This window comes from Myotis yumanensis, unplaced genomic scaffold (assembly GCF_028538775.1).
Source record: "Myotis yumanensis isolate MYYU_CA2020_CCGP unplaced genomic scaffold, mMyoYum1.0.hap1 SCAF_4, whole genome shotgun sequence".
NCBI classification, from domain to species: Eukaryota; Metazoa; Chordata; class Mammalia; order Chiroptera; family Vespertilionidae; genus Myotis; species Myotis yumanensis.
The window spans coordinates 88,043,287-88,069,598 of NW_027223755.1; the positions used below are offsets into that span (position 1 = coordinate 88,043,287).

Here is a 26,312-nt window from a genome sequence, read left to right on the forward strand (position 1 = left end):
AGAGGAAGGAAGAGGGAGAAATAGAAACATCAATGATGAGAATCACTGATCGGCTGCCTCCTGCACGCCCCCCCACTGGGAATGGAGCCCACAACCTGGGAATGTGTCCTGACCTGGAATTGAAAGGTGACCTCCTGGTTCATAGGCCCATGCTCAACCACTGAGCACACCAGCCAGGCAGGTAGTAGCTTTTTTTAAAGCATGAATACCTCTAGAAATTTAAAAAAAATTTTCTCTCCTCGAAGTTCTATAGTATTTTTGAACAGCAGTGGAAATTTTACTTCAGTGGGAAAGTTCTTAACAAGATACTGTTAAGCTTAATTTTGTCAATATTTAAAAACAAATCTATAGCCTAGCTGGTTTGACTCAATGATAAGCGTCAGCCTGTGGACTGAAGGGTTGCAGCAGGTTCCATTCGGTCAAAGGCAAGTACCTGGGTTGCAAGTACCCTGGCCCTGGTTGTGGCGGCACGCGGGAGGCAAACCAATTGATTTCTGTCTCACAAAGATGTTTGTCTTACCCCTCCACTCTCTAAAAAGTCGACGGAAAAAATATCCTCAGGTGAGGATTAACAAAATCTCACACACAAAAAAACATTGACATGTACATTCCCTGGGATATGAAAACCTGAAGGAACATTTAAATGTCCGGCTTGTTTTATCGTCTGGAAGTCAGACTGCATTTGTTGCCGCTAGATAGTGTTAGCTGTTTAGTCATCTGGCACGTTTTGAAAGATCACATCCTGTTTTTGCAGTACAAAAACAAAGCTCAAAAGAAAGCTACACTAAGGGTAGGTGTTCCGTTTTTTAAGCCGTTGGGAAAGTTGGAAGACTTTACAGCAGTGCTCTTAGGTTGTGAAGTGGCAAATAGCTCTGGGAACACATTCCTCCAGGAACAAAACACTCTGTGAAGAACCTGTTTCTGCTTGAGCTGCTCCCATTTTTTTTCTCCTACCCAATTTCACAAGTGGGTGTTGAAAAGTCGTCTTAAGTTGTACATAGGGAAATGGGTGAAAACCAGAAGTAGCTACCAAAGTAGACATGGGTTATTTCTTGTTTTTAGAAATGTCACTTTTTAAAGCTAGTAACTGGCCTCTCATTTGGAAGTGGGTGTTACTGTGCCTCTAGCAAAATTGTGCACTCGTGCTCGATATAGTTATTGAGACTAATTATTGTCTGCTGACTTTGTTTTGAAGAGGGAGGGGAGGGCCTGGCTCTAACTTCACAGCTTTAAAATCTCCCAAAATGGGCTCTCTCGATCAGCTTGGTGCACCTTACCTACATTTCCCATTTTCCACCCAATAATAGTCCCCAAAGTAGCGCTTTATTAGAGTCCCTTTCCCTTGCAAAGGCTTCCCTCCCACCCCGTCAAGTGTTTATATCTGAGCCAGATGATTTTCAAAGATCCTACCCTTTCTTGAAATACATGCTTCTGTCCGCCTGGCTTTCTGTGGTCTGTCGCTACATTCTCTCACAGTAATTTATGGCTTCCCTGAACTTTTAAAAAAGAACCTGGTAGTTGTAGACCCATATGTTTTAAAACATTTAAATTCGATAGCATAATACAGAATAAAAGGATAAAAAGCTGTACTTTAAACTCTCGGTAAGATTTCCTAAAACAGACATCTGTCCAGGTCAACATTTGGTATGAGTTTGTTTGAAGGATGAAAAGCAAAGCGCTTTGTTAGTTCATTTTGAAATCCGGGAGAGAAAAGACGTAGAAGTGCCTCAAAAGTTCACCCACTTCCTAAAGTGCTTAAGAATCCCACGGTTCTCAACCTGGGGGTCGCGACCCCTTTGGCGGTCAAACGACCCTTTCACAGGGGTCGCCTAAGACCATCCTGCATAGCAGATATTTACATTACGATTCATAACAGTAGCAACATGACAGTTATGAAGTAGCAACAAATACAATTTTATGGTTGGGTCACAACATGAGGAACTATATTTAAAGGGCCAGAAGATTGAGAACCACTGGCTTAGGAGGTTTATGTCTCCCCTTAGCAAGGTTTCTAACGTAAGGAAGGTTGTCAAAACCAGCCCTTTTGGAGAGGGAGGTCGTAGTTCCATAACAAGTGCCCCACAAAGACCCCATAAGCCAGCTTTACAAAGCGGTGCATTTTTCACGAGTTCTCTAAGCCCAGATGACCGCTCCCCTCCCCCTACCAAGCTAAAGCCCTTTTGCTATGGAAGGAACAATGCAGAAATCTACATCAACAGCTCAAAACTTCAGTGGTGGGCACGGGCCTCGCGTCACACGCCTGGGCTAAACGGCTCACGGGCTTGGCCGGGGGGCGGGAGCAGGGTTAGGCCGCTTGGGGTCGTGGCAAGGGGACCCGCCGGGTTGGGAAGAGGTGCCCGGCCAGTCCGCCCCCCCATCGTCCGAGGTTAGGGAGACATGCCCGATCCTGTCCTCCGCCTGACGCTGGGGCGGCTTCTTTCTTCGAGAACTACATTTCCGTCTCCTTAGCTGCTCTGAAGTTCAGCAGAAGGTCCGAGACAACCCGTGGCGGCCAATCGTGGGGCTCCCGAGGCCCGGCGTAGGCTGGAGCCGTTCAACCGCTTCCCGAAGGCCTGCTTGGGGCCGCGCACACCTCCTGGGCGCTGATTGGTCACCCTGTGGCCCCGCCCCCTCGGCCCTGCAACGCCTCGCTCTCCTTTGACCTCGATTTCAAGCCAAGCGCTGGGCAGCGGTTGGTCCGGCTCCCCTGAAGCTTGGGTTCGACGTGCCCAATGAGGAACGAGCTTCGCGGGGGCTGTCGGGAAAGGCCGCCGGCCTATATAGGGAGTTTGCTGGGCGTGTCGTCGCGCCGGGGTTGCCGTGCGGTTCTTGGACCGAGGCTGGTTGGAAGGTTGCCTTGGGCTCGCTGAAGCGGCACCTGGGAGACGATGGCGGAGGGAGATAATCGCAGCACCAACTTGCTGGTGAGTACCGGCGTTCGTCACCCGGGAAACGGGCAGAGCTGCGGCACTTCGGTGGGCTTGACCCGGCGGTGCTGCGGCCTCGTGTTTATAACCCGCGGCGGCCCGGCCCTCTCCGGGATTCCTGGCGCTGGCGACAACGTCTGCTCCTCGGGCTTCTTGAGTAGCTTCTGCTTGGCGGTGTCTAGTCCCCCGCGGGAGGGGAGAGGAGGGCGGGCGATCAGATCGCGAATACGGGTTGAGGAAGAAGGGGGGCTGTGGCAAGAGGGCCGCGAGGGGCCTGTCGAGCGCTGTTGGGGCCTAGGCCCCAGTTGTATCGCATCTCTCCGCTTTGATCTTAACCGGGACGCCCCTTGGTTCCTTTCCCCCATGCGCTTGGGCAATGGGTGGAGGGTCAAAGGGCTGTGGCTGAACATTTCTGTTGGCGCTGGCAGAGCTGAAAAGGGCAGAGAGGCAGCGAGTTCACCGTAGAGAGAGAAGTTGGTGGGAGGGGGTCCAGCTGGCAGGACAATGGGAGGAGAGGTCCAGGCGTTTGTCTGGAATTTGTACGTCTGGGGGTCGCAGGACGATTTCAGAATAAGCAGGGGTCCGAAGGAACTGGAGTGAGGTTGCGTCACAGGCGGACAAATGTGACCTCACTGTGGATTTCACGGCACAGAGCTCTGGTCAAAAACGAGAGAAACCGGTGCATGTTCTCTGTTCCCTTTCCCCAGGGAAAGGCAGGCCACACACCACACCACAGTGACCAGAAAGAGCAAATAATTTAATTTTTGGCTTTTGATTTTCCAATAGCCCAGGTGCTGAAGTGATTAAGAGTCTTTGCAGGGTAGTTTGTGTGTGCACTTGTTTTTAGAAATGCATGACCACACCCACCCACACACCTCCCTCTACCTACCTACCTACCTCCCTCCCTCTATAGTCAGCCCCTGCCAGGTTCCTTTTAAGAGGATTGATCAAAGCACGGAGTTGAAATGACAGGTCCTGGACTGGAGCTCAAACACTCTTTCCAGCAGAGCAGTGTAACTTGAAGAAGAAAACGTTTTGCCACTCCACATTAACTCATCCTAGAAGTTGACTTGTCAGATTTTCGGAGAAATTTGAAGTCTAACCAAAATGTCCTCATAAGTTTAAGAAGCGCTGTAGAAGATATATACATTTATAATTTGGTAAAAGCAGTTTTCCTTATTTGTGCAAATGATGTCAACATCTAAATGATTCCATTACACAAAGAGCTACTTGAGAATTTTATTGAGCGCTGTTCAGGGAGAGGCTGCCATCCTAATGGACTTAGAAGTTGGGGTTTAAATCAATGAAATGACAAAACAGCAGATCAATTCTAACCACCTGAAATGAGCAAATAGAAAGATCTAATTTTATACTTGGGTACTGTGCTTGGTAGTGCATGACTTTGGGAAAGTTGGTTAATCATTCTTTAATGTAAAGTGGGTCTTAATTATCCCTACCTTATGTGAAGAGTAGCCCAGTTCTTAGACTTGGAAAAGTGACCATTAAATTATTATTTTTTCTCTCCACTGATTTTTGTCACTGGCACCAAAATTTTAGAGGTTTTTTTTTTTTTTTAGAAACTAATTTGTTTAAAATAGTGATTTGGTTTACAGCTGTTTTCTATATTTGATGTCTTAGAAGAGTTTAATTCTCTAGGATTAATTCTCAGGAATGTTGAGAGTAGTAAATGATGGCTTTAAATATTGGTTGTATATAGGCTGCAGAGACTGCAAGTCTGGAAGAGCAGCTGCAAGGATGGGGAGAGGTGATGCTGATGGCCGATAAAGTCCTCCGCTGGGAAAGAGCCTGGTTTCCGCCTGCCATCATGGGTGTGGTTTCCTTGGTGTTTCTGTAAGTGAGCTATTCAATTCCTTAAGGTTGTGTTTGTTATTAATAAGGAATCAGGTACTACACAGCTTCCATTCTGGAAGCGTCTTAAGTCTTTTGTAATGCATAATCTGTAAAGAATGCCTTTTCTTAGCGCAGTTTGCTCAGTTTTTAAAACTTGTAGTACTTTGTGAACTCAGTAACATAATGCAGTTGAATAAATCAGTGATTCTCAAACTGTTTGGCCTTAGAATCCTTTACACTCCTACAAAGTATTGAAGACCACAGAGAGCCTTATTCTCTTGGTATTTACATCGCAGCTATAATGTCATCATGTCATGAAGCTTCCAGAAAACCACTTGTGAGAAAATTAGAATGAAAAGGGCAAATAACATCAGAGGAATAAGTGAATAAACATCTTCACTTAGGAAAAGTGACTCTGTTTTTCTAACCTTTATTAATTTTTTTTAAACAGGAATATCTATTATCTAGATCCATCTGTTCTATCCGGTGTTTCCTGTTTTGTTATGTTTTTGTGCTTGGCTGACTACCTTGTTCCCATCCTGGCGCCTAGAATTTTTGGCTCCAATAAATGGTAGGTGGCATGATAATTTGGCATTCTAATTTCTGAGAAATTACCCTGTTGGCTGTGATTAGTATTCTGTAACTAATCACAGAGAAGTATCTAACCATCAGATACCTAGGGGTTAGATTTATTGCTTTTATATAAAGAGTTGTTTTTTTTTAGCTCATTCATATATAAATCATTAATTTCCAGTACTTATATATCTCCACTAGAGGCCCAGTGCATGAAATTCCTGCACAGGTAGGGTCCCTAGGCCAGGCTGGCAATCAGGGCTGATCTGTGGGGTGACCGTGGGGTGATCGGGGCCCCAGCTCTCACCCGCCTTAGCTGGCTTGGTGCCACCCCTGCCACTGCTGCTGGTTGGGGCCTGTGGGCTGGGGGCAGCTCCTGCATTGAGCGTCTGCCCCCTGGTGGTCAGTGCGCATCATAGTGACCAGTCATTCCTCCGGTCATTCTGCTGTTCAGTCAATTTGCATATTAGGTTTTATATAGATAGGTCTTTTTGTGGTCTGACATTTATTTTGACTTTCTTTGTAGACTTTTTTATTGAAGTGAGAGTGTTGTTTGTTTTTTTAGGTAAATATTTTACTTAAAATATTTTATCAAGAATTGTAGAACTCAAGAGCTTTCCATAAAAGTATTATCTTTATATTTTATATTTGTTTCCATTGATATTTAAGATAGTATATTAACTTCACAAGTTATTTTTGAATGAATACACAAACAGTAACTGGTAGATTTTTGTCCATTCATTTAGCAACTATTGAATGTCTACTTTTATGTTAGGCACTGTTCTGGGTGCTATGAAATATTTTGATTTTTAAGATTGGTCTTGTGTTTAAGGTTAAGATGTTGAGGCAGTGCAGTGGTAGTTAGCTTAATGACTAGCAATTATTTCAGAGTAAGTTCAAGTTATATATACAAGTGGGTTGTTAATTTCATTTATACAATTCTTTGAATTAGTCATGTACTGAGTTCTCAAGATATGTATAGTTAAGTGGCTAGGGATCATATTAAAGAATTTCAACTTCTCTCTTCTCTGTAATGTTCAGTTCTCACTTTTTTAAAAAAATATATTTTTATTGATTTCAGAGAGGAAGGGAGAGGGAGAGAGAAAAATAAATGATGAGAAAATCATCAATTGCCCTTGACCGGAATCAAACCTGGGACCCTTCAGTCCACAGGTCGATGCTCTTTCCACTGAGCTAACCAGCTAGGCCCAATTCTCACTTTTGACTGAAATAATGAGCAAAACTAGACATTGTAATATATTTTTTCTTCCTAGCTGCTATTCTCCCTCAGTTGTTTATTTAAATTTGATTAGTAGCCTACTTGTGCCTTTAGCTTTTTGTTCCCCTGGTAATAGCAAATTATTAAATAACTAGAGGCCCGATGCACGAAATTCATGCACTGGGTGGGGGTGGGGGAGGGGGTGTCCCTCAGCCCAGCCTGCACCCTCTCCAATCTGGGATCCCTCTCACAATCCGGGACTGCTGGCTCCCACTGCTCGCCTGTCTGCCTGCCTGATCATCCCCTAACCACTCCCTGCCAGCCTGATTGATGCCTAACTGCTCCCCTGCTGTTCTGATTGACCCCACTCTGCCCTCCCCTGCCAGCCCAGTCCCCCCACAACTGCCCTCCCCTGCAGTCCCGGTCCTCCCCCAACTGCCCTCCCTTGCTGGCCTGATCACCCCCAACTGCCCTCCCCTGCCAGCCATCTTTGAGGGTGTGGCAGTCAATTAGCATATTCCCTCCTTATTGGCTGTGGGCGCTGCCATCTTTGAGGGCGGGGCAGTCAATTAGCATATTCCCTCCTTATTGGCTGTGGGCGCTGCCATCTTTGCCACTGTGTGAGAGTCAATTAGCATATTCCCTCTTTGTTAGATAGGATTCTTAAAAGGAAGAATTTTAAATGTAAGCCCTTGGGTCTTTGAGAAAAATTGAGACATTGTTGAGGAAGTTTGCTTAAGTTATGGAATAATTAATTATGTTTATTTAAAGATGTTTTCCCATAGCATTATGGATGAATATTAGGAACTGTCCTTTGAATTGAATTGTTTTTCACATTCAGTAATGAATTATGCTGCTATGTTTTGGGCAAGTTTGTAACAATGCTGTATAAAAATTTAACAAGTGCAATCAGCTTCTGACCTTGACGTTATCAGCCAGATGGCATTTTAATCTGCTAATTCATAATTCCGGGAGGAAAGTTTTCAGAAACAAACACTGAGTTTCATGGTAAATCAGTTCATGGCTCTGTCTAATCAACAGAGCAGTTTTATTGTTTGTTCTTTATGGGGAAGGAAGGACACCGTTGCATGGCCACAATCCAGCCTTGACCATGGGCAACATATAAGGTCGAAATTGTTTACAAGAAGTTCCAGGGCTCAGCAGAAATCCTCTTACTGTATCTCTCACTGCAGTTTCACAGGGATGAGAACTAGAGGAGAGAAGATAATACATCCCCCAGCTTAGGGCCTACTTTTTTGTTGTTGTTAATCCTCACCTGAAGAATTTTCTGTTGCTTTTAAGAGAGAGTGAAAGGGAGGGAGGGAGGGAGGGAGAGGAAGAGAGAGAGAGAGAGAAACATCCATATCAGTGACACACATCGACTGATTGCCTCCTGCATGTGCCCCCTAATAAAACCAGGGATTGAACCTGCAACCCAGATACATACTCAACCAGGAAATTGAACCCAAGACCCTTTGGTGTGTGGGCTCTAACCATTGAGCAACACCAGCCAGGGCAGATGTGCTTTTTAATAGCAGCCATTGTATCTGTAATAACAAAGACAGTACAATGGCAATTTTTTGTTTTGTTTTTGTTAATTCTCACCTGAGGATATTTTTCCATTGATTTTTAGAGAGACTGGAAGGGAGAGGGAGAGACAAAGAGAGAAACATTGATATGAGAGAGACACATTGATTGGTTGCCTCCCACACAAGCCCTGACCAGGGATTGAGCCTGCAACCAAGGTCCATGCCCTTGACTAGAATTGAAACCAGGACCCTTCAGTCCTTGGGCTGACGCTCTATTCACTGAGCCAAACTGGCTAGGGCTGAAAATTTTACATTATAAATAAAAAAGGGCTTTCTTGGAGGATCTTTTTGTATTTTTACTGCTTTTTTGTTTATGATTATATTATCCCCCAGTGGGACTAAACTTATATTTGAGTTGTGTGTTGCTACCTTGGCATCAAATGTATGAAGCCCAGTTGAAGGTATTATGCTGTGAATGCTAGTAGTTACTATCTCACGGAAAAGTTCTCAAATACAGTAGTTTGGTAGAAACTTCACATCTTCCTCAAAATAGTGGGACACTGGTGGGTGGGCTACAACCTAGGATTCACTGGGATCTGGAAAATAATAAAGGAATAACCCTAGCCAGTTTGGCTCAGTGCATAGAGCGTCGGCCTGCGGACTGAATGGTCCCAGGTTCGATTCCGATCAAGGGCACATGCCTGGGTTGCAGGCTCGGTCCCCAGTGGGGAGCATGCAGGAGGCAGCCGATCAATGATTCTCTCTCATCATTGATGCTTCTATCTCTCTCTTCCTCTCCCTTCCTCTCAGAAATCAATAAAAATATTTTTAAAAAAATAAAGGAATAGAGAAATTAATTTGCACTATAGGCCATGATTTCTGCACAGCCTATAGTAGTTTGAGTCTGTCATTAACCAAATGTGGCTTTAGAACTGTAGAGTACCATTACTTTGTACATGCACACGTACAAGTATGTTTATGTAAAAATGTATTCCTGTGCTATCAGTATCAGAGATGTTTTAATGGTACAAAAACTTTTCACCTTTATAAGTAATGATGAATCATTGCTTTCTATTTAGATTTTCTTTAGAAGATAGCTTTTTAAATATGAGAGGATGGTGTATTTCTGTTTACTGTAGAGATATGCTTATAGTGAAGGGGGAAATTCTTTTTCTAGGACCACTGAGCAGCAGCAAAGATTCCATGAAATTTGCAGCAATCTAGTAAAAACTCGTCGCAGAACTGTGGGCTGGTGGAAACGCCTCTTCACACTAAAGGAAGAAAAGCCAAAAATGGTACTTTTTTTGTTTTGATTTATTCAAGTAAAGCAAAATTTTAAGGTTGAGTCAGTTTTTTCTTCAGTGTAATATAATGATAGCCTTTTTGTTTTAATAGTTATAGTTTTATATTTATCATCCATTGCTTTAATTTCTTTTGAGTGTATTCATAAATGCATATCTGTATTAGACTGAGTTACTAGAAGTTAAAATTACGTTTAATTTGTATTCTAGTAGAGTGAAATCTTTCTCTTTTTTTCTTACTGAAATAAAGTAAGAGACATATACTTTGCATTTATTTTCTATTTTTAAAATTTATTTATTGAGCCCTGGCCAGTTTTGCTCAATGGATAGAGTGTCGGCCTGTGGACTAAAGGGTCCTGGGTTCAATTCCAGTTAAGGGCACATTCCCAGGTTGCGGGCTCAATCCCCAGTAGGGAGCATGCTGTGGATGGCCGATAAATGATTCTCATCATTAATGCTTCTATCTCTCCCATTCCCTTCCTCTCTGAAATCAATAAAAATATATTAAAAAAAAAAGCCCTAGCTGATTTGGCTCAGTAGATAGAGCATCAGCCTGTGGACTGAAAGGTCCCAGGTACGATTCCAGTCAAGAGCACATGCCCAGGTTGCTGGCTTGATCCCCAGTAGGGGGCATGCAGGAGGCAGCTGATCAATGATTCTCTTTCATCATTGATGTTTCTATCTCCTCTCCCTTCCTCTCTGAAATCAATATATATATATATATATAAACAAAGGAAAAGGATATGATTTCTTTAAAAAAGAGGTAGTGGATGTTAACCTACAAAAAAAATTTATTGATTTGAGAGAGGGAGAAACATGGATTTGTTGTTCCAATTATTTATGCATTCATTGGTTGACTCTTGTATATGCTCTGACAGGGGATTAAACCCACAACCTTGGAGTATCAGCATGACACTCTAACCAACTGAGTACCTAGCCAGGGCTAGCATTTTTTTTCTTAATTCAACTTACTATGTGAAGTTATTAATTGTAAAAGTTGTATCATTTATATTATAAACTATTTAATTTAAATATAGAATTATAATAGTTCTATGATGGATCTAAATTCTATAAAGCCAGGCCTAATTGAGTTTTCTATGTTTTTTGTTTTGTTTTTTTTATGTGTGGGGGTTTTTTTTGTTTGTTTTTTAATATGTTTTTATTAATTTCAGAGAGGAAGGGAGAGAGAGATAGCAACATCAGTGATGAGAGAGAATCATTGATCGGCTGCCTTCTGCACACCCGTCCTGCACTGGGGATTGAGCTCGCAACCCAGGCATGTGCCCTGACTGGGAATCAAATCATGACTTCCTGGTTCCTAGGTTGACGCTCAACCACTGAGCCATGCCGGCCGGGCTCTATGGGTTTTATATACTGCTAGAGGCCCGGTGCACAAAAATTTGTGCACTGGCAGGCGGGGGGGGGGGGGGGTGTCCCTCAGCCCCACTTGTGCCCTCTCACAGTCTGGGACCCCTCGGGAGATAACGACCTGCTGGCTTAGGCCCGCTCCCGGGTGGCAGAGGGCAGGCCCAATCCCTAGGTGCAGCCCCTGGTCGGGCTCAGAGCAGGGCCGATTGGGGAGTTGGGGCACCGCCCCCTGTCATGCCTAGAGCAGGGCGGATCGGGAGGTTGCGATGCCACCCCCAGTCACGCTCAGGGTAGGGCCGATTGGGGGGTTGGGGCACCGCCCCCTATCATACTCAAGGCAGGGTCGATGGGGAGGTTGTGGCGCCACCCCCTGTCACCCAGAGAGCAGGGCCCATCGGGGGTTGGGGCTCCGTACCCTGTCACAGAGCAGGGCCGATCAGGGGGTTGGGGAGCTCCCCCCATCAGGCACAGAGCAGGGCCGATCAGGGGGTTGGGGCACCTTCCCCTGTTATGAACAGAGCAGGGCGGATAGGGAGGTTGTGGCCCCGCCCCCTGTCACACACAGAGCCACAGGGCGATCAGGGGGTTTGGGTGCTGCCCCTGTCACGCTGCTCCAGGGGCCAGGAGGCCTCGCGGCTCCGCTGATCCCAGTGCTGGGAGGCCTCGCGGCTCCGCTTGACACTGGGGCAGTGAGGCCTCACTGCTCCACTGATCCTGGTGCTGGGAGGCCTCGCTGCTCCACTGATCCCGGTGCTGGGAGGCATATTACCCTTTTACCATATAGGATAGAGGCCTGGTGCACGGGTGGGGGCCGGCTGGTTTGCCCTGAAGGGTGTCCTGGATCAGGGTGGGGGTCCCGCTTGGGTGCCTGGCCAGCCTGGATGAGGGGATGATGGCTGTTTGCAGCTGGTCACACCCCCTTCTGGGTGGGGGTCCCCACTGGGGTCCCTGGCCAGTCTGAGTGAGGGGCTGAGGGCCGTTTTCAGGCTGGCAGGCGACTGAAGCTCCCAACCTCTCCTTTTTTTCTTTCTTTTTTTTTTTTATTCTGGGATTTATTTACCTTCTATGGCTGTCACTGGAACTGAGAGCCGGCTTTAGCTCTGAGGCTCAGCTCCAGCTCTGAGACCTTGGCTGCTGAAAGCAGGTATCTGGGTTTGTTTGGGTTCTATAATTGAAATGCTGTTGGAACTCCAGCTTGCCGGCTGGCTGAAAGCATGGGGTTTGTTTAGCTTCTATAATTGCAACATTGTTTCTTAGAGTGCAAGCTCAGAGCCCAGCAGCGGCAGGCGGGGAACCTTGGCTTCCTCCTTCACTGGAGCAAGCAAGCCTCCTGTTTGCTTCAGCTGCCATATTGGTTGGCAGTTAATTTGCATATCTCGCTGATTAGCCAATGGGAAGGGTAGCGAAGTTATGGTTAATTACCATGTTTCTCTATTATTAGATAGGATAGATAGATACCAAGCATTTTTTAAAAAAAGTAGTAATAAAAACTGAATCATTTTCCAACCTTTAAAACGACATTCTTAGTCTGTTTCTAGGAGTTAATACATTCTTATTATTTTCTTTATTAGTACTTCATGACCATGATCATTTCTCTTGCTGCGGTTGCTTGGGTGGGACAGCAGGTCCACAACCTTCTTCTCACCTACCTGATAGGTAAGCCTTTGAGGGCACAGGCACATTCTGGGCAATGAAGTCTAAGGAACTTAAACAAACATGTGTGTGCTTACCAAGTTTAAGGCACTGATCAAGGGACTGTGGGAGTCTAGAAAGATGTCTAAAACCCAGGTCCTTGTTTGTAGGAAGTTTGTGGTCTTGCAGGAAGTTAAGACAAAGAACATCATAATCAGGTAGAAAGAAATGTACAGGAGGTAAAAATAAGCAGTGTGTGTCATCTGAGGTTGGGAGGTATGATGGTTGAAGTTTCTGGGATATAGATATCAACAGAAGTAATGGATTTCATATTGCTTCCTCCCATTAGAATGCCTAATAGACTGGGAAACTATCTTCTCTAGAATGTATTAACATTTAGGAAGTGAATTATTGCCTTCTTAACTTTGTTTGTTTGTTTATTTTTAAGTGACTTTCTTACTGTTGCTTCCTGGACTAAACCAACATGGAATCATTTCGAAGTACATTGGAATGGCTAAAAGGGAGATGAACAAGCTTCTTAAGCAAAAAGAAAAGAAAAACGAGTAACGCATCTTCTTTATTCAGTGTGATTAATGGAGTATACATTGTGGTGGGAACAGTTTCTGTTACCTGGATACTGAAGTGTTACAGAAGTAGCTCTCTGCTCTCACGCATTCTGCCCTTAGTTACTAGAAATTCAGACTTGCCACACAAGGCTTTATACAGAGTCTTCATGTCAAGTGTATCTGGGTGCATTCTCATCAGTTGGCCTTATATGGACAGGACAACTCATGAATACAGCTTGTTTTGATTTTTCTCACACAGGGTTGATTACTTATAGGCAGCTTCCTTTAAAATAATATAGTGATGAACTTCAATCTTTAGTACAGTTAAATGACTTTGGATAATTGTTCAAGTTGATCTTTGCTTTAGCTAGATATAAGGTGTAGTGGTCTGTGGCTATAGGAAACTGGTTGTACCGTCTCCTTCCCAGTCTGTTTAAAAAAAATGTCCAGCTTCAAGAACATAGAGACCAAGTTTACCACTTCAATGAAGAGACCAATTCTGTTTCTATACCATGGAGAAGCACCCTCATGAAATAAAATGAAACTAATTACATGCCCTAGTATGTATTGGTTTCTCCCTTGTGCAAAACTGAGCAACTGATCCTCCGAAATGGGGAACCTGACAGTTTTAGAGCTCTTGTCCCGTTGCACTTAGCTTTCAAGTTAGTAGGTCCTAAAGGCTTTTTAATAGCAGGCTTCCAAAAGCTTGACTTTAGGATTTTTAGCATACTTCAGTTTCAGATTTTCAGCTGTCTAAAACTAAAGTACATAGAGATGAAGACTGGTGCCTATGACTTTTACTCTAAGACCAGCTAATAAAGGACAAAAGTCTTCTTCCTGTGTTGCATCAAGATTCAGTAGAAAATAATTTTCTCCCACTCATTTTTCAATTCTCATTTTATGGTATTGTTGGCTGCTTGGTCCCCATAGATTTGGTCTAGGAGGTGGTGACTAAGCTGGCATCTGACTGTTTTTCCTAGATATTTCTCTAAAGATTATAAGGGCTGTTGATGAGAGCAAACTTGTGTACATGATAGATGGCCTTAGGTCTATAGCGATGTTCTAACTCTTGGAAAGCATTTTCCCTCTCAGTAGCTAGATATTTAGAGTAGTTGAAATCTGTGGAATGAACCTTTTAAGGGCCGAAAATGTGACATATTTGGGAACAATTCTTTAACTCTGATTAACTAGCTGTAATATAGTTCTGTGAATTTATTGCACTGATGCTGTAAAACCTGGATCTTGTGGTATATCTGTCCCTACATAAGTGTTGTTTTCTCCCCTTCAATATTGCTGTCAACAGTGGCACCCATGTAGCATATGTTTGAGTTTTTTGTTTCATACTACAAGCTACCTTAATTTACATGTGTTTCCTCATTGTAAATAAGCCTGTCTTCTTATCTGGATTTTTTGTGTGTATACATGTTCTACCACCTACTTTTGTGATTTTAATTCTGTATTACTTCTTCTACTTCGTTTTGTGAAAAGGGGAAAAATAAAAGCTGGTATCCCTTTTTGTGTCCTGTTTCTTTCTACCTTAGCCAGTACAATATTTACTTGAGTGGATTTATGGATCTGATTAATGAACTATCTTGTGTGATCAGTACATGCCTATAATGTACTCTTTAAGAACAAAATAAAAGGTTTAAATTTATTCATTCAGCAAACATCCAGGCAAAATGCTAGATGCAAAAGGAAATGAATAAGTGATAACCAAAGATGATGTGTGAGAAGGCCAACCAGGGAGAACAGGCAGGGAACAATGCAGGCTCAAGAGAGAGTGCCTGCCATGGGCACCTCTGTACCCCAGGGTGCACGAGGTGCTCAGTAAGTAAGTGGTGGGTGACTTGCATGTACTTTAAACTTTTTTTTTTTTTTTTTTACATTAGAGCTCAAATTGGATGTTTTATCATTGGACCTCACTGTCTACTTAGGGTATCCTGGGAACAGATTCAATCAAATTACATTCTGAGGCCTACATCCACCCCTCACCCCCGACACATATGAAAAAAATGTATGGATCCTTCTTTGGAGCCTCTTGGGGATTTGTTGTAATTCCAAACAGGGAAGTCTCAACACAAAATCACCATAGTTGGTTGCCTGATGCTTGGAAATGCTGTATTTATACCATGCTGTTGTGATTATATCTCAGGCTGGCCAGTCACACTGGCTGGCTTCCTTCCCATGCCAGTCTGGCTACGCCTGTGCCAGTTATGACCACAGCAAAAGTCCCGTTTTAACACTTGCTTTGGCATTACTTCCAGTGATGGTCCTATCATCCCAAATTCACAAAATGTCGAGAGGAGGCTATTTGGAGATGTGCTAAAAAGAGTAAAGATTTGGTAGTTTTTAGTTCAGGTGCTTTAATGCCAATTCATCTTCCACACAGTTGCCATTTATTTAGCCTCACCTGAGGATATGTCTCTTTAGAGAGGAAGGAGGAGAGAGAGAGAGATCGGTGTGAGAGAAACATTGATTGGTTGCCTTCCATATACACCCTGACTGAGGATTGAACCTGCAACTTAGGTGTGTGCTCTGACCAGGAAAGGAACCTGCCACCTTTTGGTGTATGGGATGACGCCACCCAGCCAGGTCTAGTTGTCATTTAACAATCAGATCATGATCAATCCTATTTGAAGCCCTCTCAGCAGGTTCCAGTTTGCCTGCAGCATAAATCACAAACTTGAAAGGCAGTTTATACCTGGCCATCTGCTCCAATTCTACTCCTCTACCTTACTTCCCAATTCCAACCCAGCCATTCTGAGACTTCTGTTCATCTTTATTCCATGCCTCCTAGTTCTCGGAGCTGTTGTAAAGCTAGAATATCTGCTGCCCATTCACCCTAACATTTTATGGTTCAGGTAGACCTAGATCCAAACCCGCCCCCCCCCCTTTTTTTTTGACTTTTAAAACTAAAAAAATAAAGATTGAGTCAATTTAAGATTGAACTTCGTCTTCTCATTTGTGAAGTGGGGGTAATGGTATAGATCTCATAGGTGCAGTATATGATCCCATTTGTTTTGTGGATTCAATAAATTAATCTACAGGAAGCACTTAGTGGCAGTCACGAATTAGAAGTTGTTAGACTTCACGACACGTCAAATTGCACTTCCTCTGTGAAAGCTTTAGCAACATCCCAGGCCACCTCTGCATTTCCACAGCACTTCATATTGGCAAACTAATGGCACATTGGCTGGTATTGTGTTAAGACTTCTGTCTCAAGGCAGGAATGTACTTTTGTTCCCTCACTACCTGGCACATGATATTCTGTTAAGTGAATGGATGAATGAATTAAGTGTATAAAGAGATAGTGGATATTGCTATTTTCCTATTTATGATAAAGCTCTTGAAGTGAATTTATTCACTTAACTCCCCACTATTGCTAAGGCTCTCAAAGGGAATTCCACAGTTTTAGCAAACAAAACATGTAAGTGCAGAGGAACCAGTTCTTCAAGGAAATGTTCATTTAAAAAGCAAATGGTCCTTTGTAATATATATTTAGCCAGAGAATTCTATATCCCTGAGATCTCCAAATTGGGAGCTTTGCTTTCCTGCGGTTCACTTAGGATTTGACAAGTGGTGTGTTAGGCAGAGGCTTTATACTAAGGAATGTTAATGTTGATGAGCACTCACTCTGCCTTACCCTCACAATAACTTTTTTTAAAAAATATTTTTTTATTGATTTCAGAGAGGGAGAGAGAGAGATAGAAATAGAAACATCAGTGATGAGAGAGAATCATTGATAGGCTGCCTACTGGGCAATCAAGCCCGCAACTTGGGCAAGTGCCTGACCAGGAATCGAACCTGGGACCCTTCAGTCCTCAGGCCCATGCTCTATCCACTCAGCAAAACCGGCTAGGGCTCCTCATAATTTTTAAGAGGCAGGTATTATTATTATCCTCAGTTTATATCTGAGGAAAGTTCAAAGAGGATGAGACATACAAACTGGTTCTTGTCCCGGTGTAGACAGGCAGATAAAAGCCACCCGCTCCGAATCCTGAGTGTTTATTTAGAAACATTTGTGACTTTCTTCCAAATATTTTTTCCCAGAACTCACAAGAAACGCCTGGAGCCCTAGTAAATAATTTCTAAAATTTAGCGAGGGTCAAAGAGGAACAACAGATTACAAAAAATATTTTTGACTGCTTTGAAAATGTAATGTATACACACATTTCAAACAACAAAACAAACTTGTATAGGGAGAAAAGCAAGTCTTCCATCCCAGTTCCTAATGCCCTTCCCCAGAGGTAATAACCGATTTCTGTGGGTCTTTCCAGGGACACTATAAATACGCAATATTAAAATTTATTCTAAATGGTGAAGTTATTGCAATAAAAATTAGCAAACATAGGCCCTTGTTGTCAGTTTTTTATTTTACAGATTAAGTGCTAGAAGAGAATGGACCAGTGGTTCTCAACCTTCTGGCCCTTTAAATACAGTTCCTCATGTTGTGGCCCAACCATAAAATTATTTTCGTTGCTACTTCATAACTGTAATGTTGCTACTGTTATGAATCGTAATGTAAATATCTGATATGCAGGATGGTCTTAGGCGACCCCTGTGAAAGGATCCTTCGACCCCCAAAGGGGTCGCGACCCACAGGTTGAGAACCGCTGGATGCCTCCCCTCTCTATCCTCTACCCATGGCCTCACCTGGTAAGGTCGATGCTATCTACTCTCTATTGCCCATGCCTGAGGAGGCTCCGCCCTTTACCCCTCCTTCCACAGTTTTTCCCCGCCCGGCCCTGGTGGTGCTTTGAAAATCTCGCGAGATCCTGTCCGCTTCCCATAACTCCGTGCGCTCGCCCCTCCCGTTCTCTTTCCGCCATCGGTCCTTGCCGGTGAGTATCTCTGCCTGGGCAATCCAGCGTCATCCGTCCGCTATCGGCGCCATCCTGCAGTCTGAGACTCGACTTCTGTGATCTGCGAGGATGCTGGGCCGTGTCTGGGCCGAGGATACGGGCCTTGAGGAGCCTGGGCAGGCGTAGGGGAGAGTCGTGCTCGGTGCCCCACGCTCAGTACCCGGGAGCTGCCTTATCGGGCCCAGGCCGCGGCGCGGGCGGGAACCGGAGAGGCGGTCGCCCCGCGCGGTCAGCTGCGCCGGGATCTCCCCGGAGTGGCCGAGGCGGCGGGAAGCATTGGGCACGGGGACTGTCGTGGGGCGCGCATTGCTGCGGTCGCGCTGGGCGTTAGCGAGGCTGGGGGCTCGGCAGGAAGTACTGCTGGGGAGGCAGGCAGTTCGCTGGGAACTAACCTGGAGCTTCGGTGCTCGAGGGCTTCCCCTCCGTCACTCGGTTGAGCTTTAGGAAGCAGATTGGACCCCTGCCAACCTGCTTGGCGCTTGAAGCTTGATTTGGATTCCGTCCTCACTTTGCAGAACTTGGTCAAAGTGTTTTGCAGTTTGTGCCCATGCGGAGAGAGTCCGCTCTGGTGCACTGTTCGCCACTGGTACACTTCCTGTAGGACACAATGTTCTAACAGAGACCGACGTTTTCTCTTTATAGACACGGGTGTTGGGTGGAAAGTAGTATCTTGCAAATTAGGACAAGACTGACATTGGGTTAGTAGGATCAAGGGACAGTGTTAGTACAGGGGCTGCTGGGTTCCGCAAGTCAGGAAAAAGTTGTCGGTGACTCCCGGCTCCCGTGCGGAATAGCGGACGGACAGTGTCTGACATTTTCGTTCAGGTAGCCGACATTCCGCTGGGGATCCTGGGGAACAGTCCTGCTGAGAAATAGGAAAACTTGGGTCATGATAGAGGCAGAAAAAGGGATGTGAAGGGGACTGGGTGCCTGTTGACGTTAGCAGTGACGGTAAACTCTTGTCTTCCCTGAACAGCCATAATGGTGCGCATGAATGTCCTGGCTGATGCTCTGAAGAGTATCAACAATGCCGAAAAGAGAGGCAAGCGCCAGGTTCTCATCAGGCCGTGCTCCAAAGTCATCGTCCGGTTTCTGACCGTGATGATGAAGCATGGTAAGTTGCTGTGTTCTGTGTGCCTGGGGACCGATGGCGATGGACCTGGGCTGTGCCTGGACCAGCCTGGAGAGATGATGCTGTTGAGGAAGCACTGAGGATGTTAGGACGGTTGGAAGGAGAGGTGAAGTTTGTGACTTGCTCTGCTAGGTGTTTGGGGGTTAAAATGGCCCTTCACCTGCGATGAGGCATGGAAGGGGCTCCTGAGCTCATCCAAGAGCTTGAGATGGAAAGGGTGGTTGCATGGCTTGGGCACAGGGTTGCCTTTGGAAGTGGGAAGGTCTGAAGGGGCAAGGGCACATAATCCACTTGGAAGAATTGCAGGCTGGGTTTTGGGTGCTGCCCCCTGAATTTTCAATATTACTTATGCTGTAAACTAAAGATTAGTTCTGGTACAGAGCCACTCTTTTCCTAAACTTCTTAGAGAAACGATAACTGAGATGCGGGAAAAGAATCTAGTAGGCAGACAGAAGGAATACTAGGAGAGTAAATATTTAGGTCTCCCAAATTGATACCTGCCATTTAATACAGTTGTTATGTTCTGTAGGTTACATTGGCGAATTTGAAATTATTGATGACCACAGAGCTGGGAAAATTGTTGTGAACCTCACAGGCAGGTTGAACAAGGTAAGAATTTAGTATTTTCCACCTTTAAGAATTATCTAACATGGTTTGACGTCTTGTAATTGCCCTTGTAAAGCTGAATAGTGGTGGTGTGCTTGTTTTACCTAGTTAGGTGAAGACTTTAGGAATTGATTAAAATCATTAAATTTTATATCACATTTTACTTGCATTTGTTCTCCAGGATTGCACTTGCTGTAGAATTGTTGACCTAGGGTTTGTGGAGTGTGGGCTGTCTAAAGGGAGATATGGGAGGGTTGGGGTGAAACTGGTGGTACTGGTAGTTGAATGTTACTGTAGTGCCTGCCTCACTGGCTTGAACTTGGGTGGCCAAGGCCACTAATGCTCTCAGTGTATAAACTTTCGTGCCTTCCTCTCATGGTGATTGTGTTGGGTTTTTAGACAGAATGGGGTTCTCTATCAATATTACTACTTCTCTATTTGCTGTGTGTGTCTCTGAGGTCTGTGTTCCCTTTCAGTTTGAGTTGTCAGCATAACCTAGTAGATCTATTTGATTTATTTGGCTTTGTGGTTTAACTGATTGCAGGTATTTTGGGAGCAGATGTCTGTAAGCTAGTCAGGGTCCCTGAGCTGCTACCCTGCTTTCTGTTCATGTTTGTAGCTTTCAGATTTGCAGGGAGTCTGAACTCCTGTAGTCCAACATACATAGGGGCGGGGGCTCAGAAATTGAATCCTGGTTAGAGGCAGAGGTCAGATTGATTGGTAAGGTTATTTCCTTATCCACATTTCTTTTACAAAGTTGCTCCCTGTAGAATGAAATTGCTTCATGTGTGGGTAGGCACTTGGTGTTGGATGAAAACTTCTGGATATGAGGCCTTCATGAGAGATTTGAAGAGTAACTAAGTATGTTGTTTTATTCTAATTGTAATCATTAGACCACAACCCCAAAGTAAGATTTAGATTCACTCTTTGTTCTTGAAGTAGATTCAGTGTGTCCTTGAAGTAGAAGGTATGTCAGTGTTTTTCCTATTTTTTAGGAGTTAGGAAGCTGGAATCTGAGCTCTGTTAAGGTCTCTCGGTTACTTAGTAACCAGTGGGAGACAATTTTATAGCATATCTTCAAACTGTCCTCAGAAGATTGCATTTCTATAAAATTAAAACATTTCTCTTTACATTGGAGAAATGCTTCGTACCAAATTCTTCTTGAACATTTCGCTGTACATAGTAGTTTGAGAAGTAAGTTTGAACAGAGCATTTCCCTAATGGAACTCATTTGTGGCATTCTTGTTCTGTGGTATACTAGATTGACAAATTCTGGCTAAAAGATAGGTTCTGCCACTTTCCTGTCTGACCGGGCAAAACCAGTATCAGTTTCTCAAGATTCCTCTGGTTAGGGAAGGGGGTGTGCTGGTAGTTTAATTCCACTAGTTGAAGGAGAGCAACTTTTCTGCTGGAATAAAAAACCTGGGTGCTGTGGAGTGGAGGCTCAGAAAGGTCTTTCGCTATAGGTTGCTTAGAGAACTGATTTTCTCTCTCACTGTATTTTTTTCAGTCCAGTGTGGGATTGCCCTTGGCAATCAAGTGGCATCATAGCTGGTAGGATATGAAAGGAGTACTTGAGCAGGTTTCCTGAGAGGCCTGTTTTCTGTTTCTGTGGGTTCAAATCTCTACCGGGGGAAGCGTAATTCCTCCAAAACTTGAATGAGCTCTAACCTCATAATCTTTCGTTTTACTGTTAAGTATCTTAGAATTTTTTAATGGTTGTCTTGTGTGGGTGTGCACACAACTGTCTACCTGTTTTCTTAGTCCTCTGGAGTTTACACTTGGATGATACTAACCCTTTGATGATACTGATTCTCACATTGTTTCTTGTGTGTGAAATAGTGAGGGCGTGCCTGCATTGATATTGTTAGGAGTTCTGGTGATTTATAGAGCACTGGGTCATTTTGGGCTCTTATTAAAGACATTTTTTTCCAGCTTGCATTTTCTAAACCCAGCTAGTTTAGTCAGATCTTGTATGAGCCCCAGGGCAAACTCATGTAGCTTGTTAGTGGAGGTTTGAACATACATTGTATTTTAGGATTTGTATGTGGTTGCATAAAATACTGTGCTTTGGCTCTTGGAGAACTTGTACTGGTAGGACAGTTGGCTGTGTCTCAGTAGCAAACGTGGGATAGCATTAAGAACTGCTCTTTCTGATTCCCATCCATTTTGTCAGACTAGTTTGGGAAAGTTTGCCTGGGGTTGTAGGATAGTGTGCCTCAAATGTTTAGTGGTACTTTATTGGTGAGGAGCAGTGAATGTTCTTAGATTTTAGGATAGTGCCTGTGGAGTTTGTTTCTTAGGAATTCTAATGTTTTGCATATTTAGTATATAGATGAAGGTTTTGAGACCCTACACATTCATGCCTTACTATGAAAAAAAAAGTTGTGACTTTTTTTTGTCTAAGAATTTGTTCTGTGACAGCCTTCCAGCCCATGGGGAAATAGTGCACACTGGTGACCTAACACTGCCATGTGTGTTGCCTTGTGTTCTTTTATTGACTTTCTCAATACTTTGTTTTTCTTCCTGGGCTGGCATAGTCATAATTCTATATATTTTTCAAATGGCATTTATATCAAATATTGTCCAGAATAGTTATCCATTAAATTTTGAGTTGATTGGTTTACATGACTGTTAAGCAGTTATAAATACTGTTTTGTGTTGCTATTTTTTTATTATTGATGAAGTATGAACAGTGTTTTTTATGTTATGTTTTTACAGTGTGGAGTAATCAGCCCCAGATTTGATGTGCAACTAAAAGATCTAGAAAAATGGCAGAACAACTTGCTTCCGTCCCGTCAATTTGGGTGAGTTGATTTTCCTCAGTTAAAATAATTTAAGAGTAAGATTGCTGTGATGAAGTTCGATGAGCTGAGTTTTTGTTGTTGCAGCAGTAGAAATTGTCTACATTCCCAACCAGCTTGACTCAAGGACTTGGCTCATGTGTAGCTGCATTACACGTGTTAGGGCTAGGATTCAGATTCTGAGAGGCATGTGAGAACTGAGGCTGAGAGACAGCAGATTGTATCCCCATTAGTGTCTACTCTTTTTGTTTATGTTTGATGTGATCCCCTCCTAAGGCCGAATTACTAAGTGGCAGAAACAAGTCCATCAAGTTTATAGCAATACTTTGATGCTTAAACTCCATGTCGCCTTTCCTGAGAGCAGAAAGTGACATTTTGAAAATAAGGAATGCAGTCTTTGCTTTCAATTAAGCTTAACAGCATTGTTTCTCAGTGTTAGCTCAGGGCAGAGCTGTGTGGCTGAGGTCTCCGGATCGAAGTCTTTTATTAGTTTAAATATTTTTATTGATTTCAGAGAGAAAGGAAGACTGGGGGAGGGAGAGAGAGAGCTAGAAACATCGATGAGAGAGAATCATTGATCGGCTGCCTCCTGCACGCCCCCACACTGGGCATCAAACCTACAACCTGGGCATGTGCCCTGACTGAGAAACGAACCATGACCTCCTGGTTCATAGATCGATGCTCAACCACTGAGCCATGCCGGCCGGGCTGGATCTGAGTCTTGTTTCCGGTGCATGGCCAGCTTGTGGAGCCAGTGTTAGTTTCTGTGTCTGTTACAGGAAGATCACTTAAGCACTGATGAATGTTGGTGCCTTTCTGTACCAGAAATTGGCTTTATGTTGAACTATTTAGGAAAAACTCACCAGCATTTTTTTTTAACTTTCTATAGTTTCATTGTACTGACAACCTCAGCGGGCATCATGGACCATGAAGAAGCAAGACGAAAACACACAGGAGGGAAAATCCTGGGATTCTTTTTCTAGGGATGTGATACATATGTGGAAATAAAATGCCTCAAAGGACTCTGGTGCTTCACTCAGTCGTTTTGAACTTGACAGCAGAGTGGCAGGAGCTCCTGCGGCGGTGTGCAGCCTTTGTGTTATTTGGTGAATGCCGTTTCCCTGAAGTGACCAAGAAAGTCTTGTGATAACTCACCCATCACGCTCATGCTCAGCAGAGGATGGCGTCCGGCCCTGGATGGTTGCATCTGGGTTGGGGTCCAGGCGGTGAAGCTGTCCCTTTCTGGAGTCTTATGTCAACCCTGGAAGGAGTGGTGCCTTTCCTGTTTTTAGCTTGACATAGTGCTCATTTCAGGCCCTGTTGTTAACTGTCCTGAAAATACATGGTTAACTATGACAGCTAGAGCCCACAGCTCACTAAAACCCATCTCAAAGTAAATTTGGATGGCATGTCAGTAGCATTTTCGCAGTGTGTTTGTAAAACGGCATTTTAAAACTAGTTTTACTGTAAACCTGTCACAACTGTATTCCTGGAGTTGAGTGAATGAGTTTGCTGGACGACTTTACCTGGAAATGCTTATAGAGAGGGCAGGCTGGCTTCTGTGAAATAGATGAGGGCTCCGCTCCCCTTTTATAACATTTTGTGTTCAGAATGTTATAATTTTAACATGTAATTGATACAAAGTGAGTGGAATTTTACCCTTTGTAATAAGTCTTTGAAATCATGTATATTGTACATTTATTTACACTTAAAGCACACTTTATTTGGGATAAGCCACTTTTAATTAACCACATGTGGCTGGTGGTTCCATATTGGACAGCCTAGATTAGCCTCAGTATTTTGGTAGTACTATGGGTCTGGCCAAGGAGAAAGGAGGCTTGGCAGAGAACCCAGGTACTGTGCACCTAGCCAGCTATTGCCTGGCATGGGAGTGGAATGGATGGGACAGCTCAGCCTTATAAAACAGGATAGCAGCTACTTTTCCTTAACCCTTTGAGTACCAACCAATATCCTAGGAACTATGCTAAAATTGCCAAGGCATTTTTACTGATTTTACAGCAGTTAGGAAAAAAAATTATGAAACGCAAGTAAATGAAGTTACATATTCAAGAACTTAAGGAAACCTTTACTACATTGACATATTTAGCAATATCATCACCACTAATAAAAGCAGACTTAGAACTGGACGCCATTTCAAAGCTTTGATAGCGCTCCTGGCACTTTTGGTGAAAGACAGGAGGAGCGCAATTGCGCTCCCCGGCACTCTAGGGGTTAATTGTCTTTTAGTCAAGGGTGCCAAAGTAGAACAATGGCTGCCACATTGCAGGTCTGGTTACAAAATATCCAGTAGTCCTAATAGGATGCTGTGTTAAGTGCTAACAGCTGTTAGATGTTGTATAAATTTGTTTTTCTCTTTTCAGAAATAATCCATTGGGATTATTTTGGTAACTGTTCTGTAGGGCTACTTTGGGACTAACATGGTTCAGGCAGTTCTCACTGAGCACTCTGTTTCAGCCTGGGTGGGGATGGTCAGTCATCACTGACCTGGTGGAAGGTGATCTCTCCCGCAAGTGACAGCTGAGTCCCCTTGTCAAAAGGGAGAACCTTCTTCATGGGGTTGGTAAATGAAAGTACGTAAAATGGCCCAGGGCCAGCATTCAGTAACTAAACTTCTGAAAGAAGGGCCTACTGGGAAATGTGGGGAATAGCTAGGGGTGCCAAGACCAACAGACGTGGCAAGTAACCCCATTTTTAGACTCCAGCTGTTTAAATGTTAGAAGACAGGCATTGAGAGACAGTGTCTGGGTTTGAGGCTCTGATTGGAAGGCCCCCAATCACTTGACGCTCATAAATACAGTTGTGTTTGTCAGGTACAGAGGTGAATCCAGAAGAATCTTCAAAGAGCTGATTGTTTATTTCTCTTAATGCCAGGATTTAATATGGAAGGATAGGAGCCATGTTTTTGTTAACTTGTATTTGGTCCCTAGCATGATGCCTGGCCTAGAGCGGGTGCCTCAATAAGTACATGTTGAGTTGAAAGACTCCTCTTAATGGACACTGACTACAAATATTAAAATAGGCAAGAAAATGGTTCCATTTGTCATAAGATATACTGGGGATCAATCCTAAGTCCTTTGATATGGTTAGGGATGGAAAAATGGTAGGAAAAATTGGATGACCAGTTGATTAAATAACACATGTTCTTTGTGTTAATGAGAAGGCAGATGGCGTTTGTCCATGTTTCTGAGACCCAGTAAGTAGAATTCTAACATGGCATGGGGCTGGTTGGCTGGGGCTAGCTAGACCCAGGTTTTGAGGGTCTAGAGACAGATTAGGTTCCTGCTGGCAGGATAGTTTGGCACAAGCCAGTTGTACCTACTGTGATGGGAATCCAGCCTTCCCTACAACATGGCTGCTGCTGCAGACCTAGAGGTTGGGGTGGGTGTGACAGCATCTCGATCATCTGGGCCCACCAGATGCACTTGAAGTTGGTGTTAAAGGAACATTAACACATACCAAGACCCTGGAATCTATAGGTAGATGTCAGGGAAACAACTTTATGAAAATACATGCAAAATTAATATCCATGCATTTTTCTGGAGAGACCTTCTATAATAGGGCCTTTGAACAGGCTAAAGGAAATCTAATTCAAGAGGCCAAACCACTGCTAAGGACACCACACACAGCACGTCAGGGCATGCTGTGTTCTCATTTGTAGACTTGCATATTCCTAGTTACTGGTGCCTTGGTTAGCGGTGCTGGATAGAAGAGCACTCTTCTCTGGGCAAGGTGAGGCTGCAACCTACATCTCGTTACTTTTTCTTCATCCCAGGCTAGTAAGTTGACCCTGAAGACAAAATCTGATTCTCATGTGGCTTTCCAGTTTCATCTACTGCCTCCCAAAACATGCCTGCTAGTCCTAAATCCTTGACACCGAATGTGCCTCATCTCAGCTTTTGCTTACACTCACCACACCTGGAA

At 43.9% G+C, this 26,312-nt stretch overlaps 2 protein-coding genes across 2 annotated transcripts; both read left to right on the forward strand.

Moving 5' to 3' along the window:
* The first annotated feature begins 2,792 nt into the window (after nt 1–2,792).
* On the forward strand, nt 2,793–14,479 carry ARL6IP1 (ARL6 interacting reticulophagy regulator 1). Its single transcript, XM_070412913.1, has 6 exons — nt 2,793–2,924; nt 4,645–4,778; nt 5,230–5,349; nt 9,277–9,394; nt 12,340–12,424; nt 12,849–14,479. Exons 1-6 carry the CDS (start codon nt 2,889–2,891, stop codon nt 12,965–12,967), a joined length of 612 nt encoding a protein of 203 aa, XP_070269014.1. The 5' UTR covers nt 2,793–2,888; the 3' UTR covers nt 12,968–14,479.
* Nucleotides 14,480–17,710: 3,231 nt separating this feature from the next.
* RPS15A (ribosomal protein S15a) lies at nt 17,711–23,393 on the forward strand. The gene is made up of 5 exons (XM_070412914.1): nt 17,711–17,807; nt 18,805–18,942; nt 19,490–19,569; nt 22,288–22,373; nt 23,260–23,393. Exons 2-5 carry the CDS (start codon nt 18,810–18,812, stop codon nt 23,351–23,353), a joined length of 393 nt encoding a protein of 130 aa, XP_070269015.1. The 5' UTR covers nt 17,711–17,807; nt 18,805–18,809; the 3' UTR covers nt 23,354–23,393.
* The last annotated feature ends 2,919 nt before the right edge of the window (nt 23,394–26,312 follow it).

What these genes read in the sequence shown, in the direction of transcription:
- ARL6IP1 (XM_070412913.1), top strand. Translation starts at nt 2,889, where the DNA reads ATGGCGGAGGGAGATAATCGCAGCACCAACTTGCTG. An exon ending in ATCGCAGCACCAACTTGCTG is followed by an intron (nt 2,925 to 4,644) that starts GTGAGTACCGGC and finishes GGTTGTATATAG; the next exon opens with GCTGCAGAGACTGCAAGTCT. An exon ending in AGGAAGAAAAGCCAAAAATG is followed by an intron (nt 9,395 to 12,339) that starts GTACTTTTTTTG and finishes TTTCTTTATTAG; the next exon opens with TACTTCATGACCATGATCAT.
- RPS15A (XM_070412914.1), top strand. Translation starts at nt 18,810, where the DNA reads ATGGTGCGCATGAATGTCCTGGCTGATGCTCTGAAGAGTATCAACAAT. An exon ending in TCACAGGCAGGTTGAACAAG is followed by an intron (nt 19,570 to 22,287) that starts GTAAGAATTTAG and finishes ATGTTTTTACAG; the next exon opens with TGTGGAGTAATCAGCCCCAG. An exon ending in CTTCCGTCCCGTCAATTTGG is followed by an intron (nt 22,374 to 23,259) that starts GTGAGTTGATTT and finishes AACTTTCTATAG; the next exon opens with TTTCATTGTACTGACAACCT.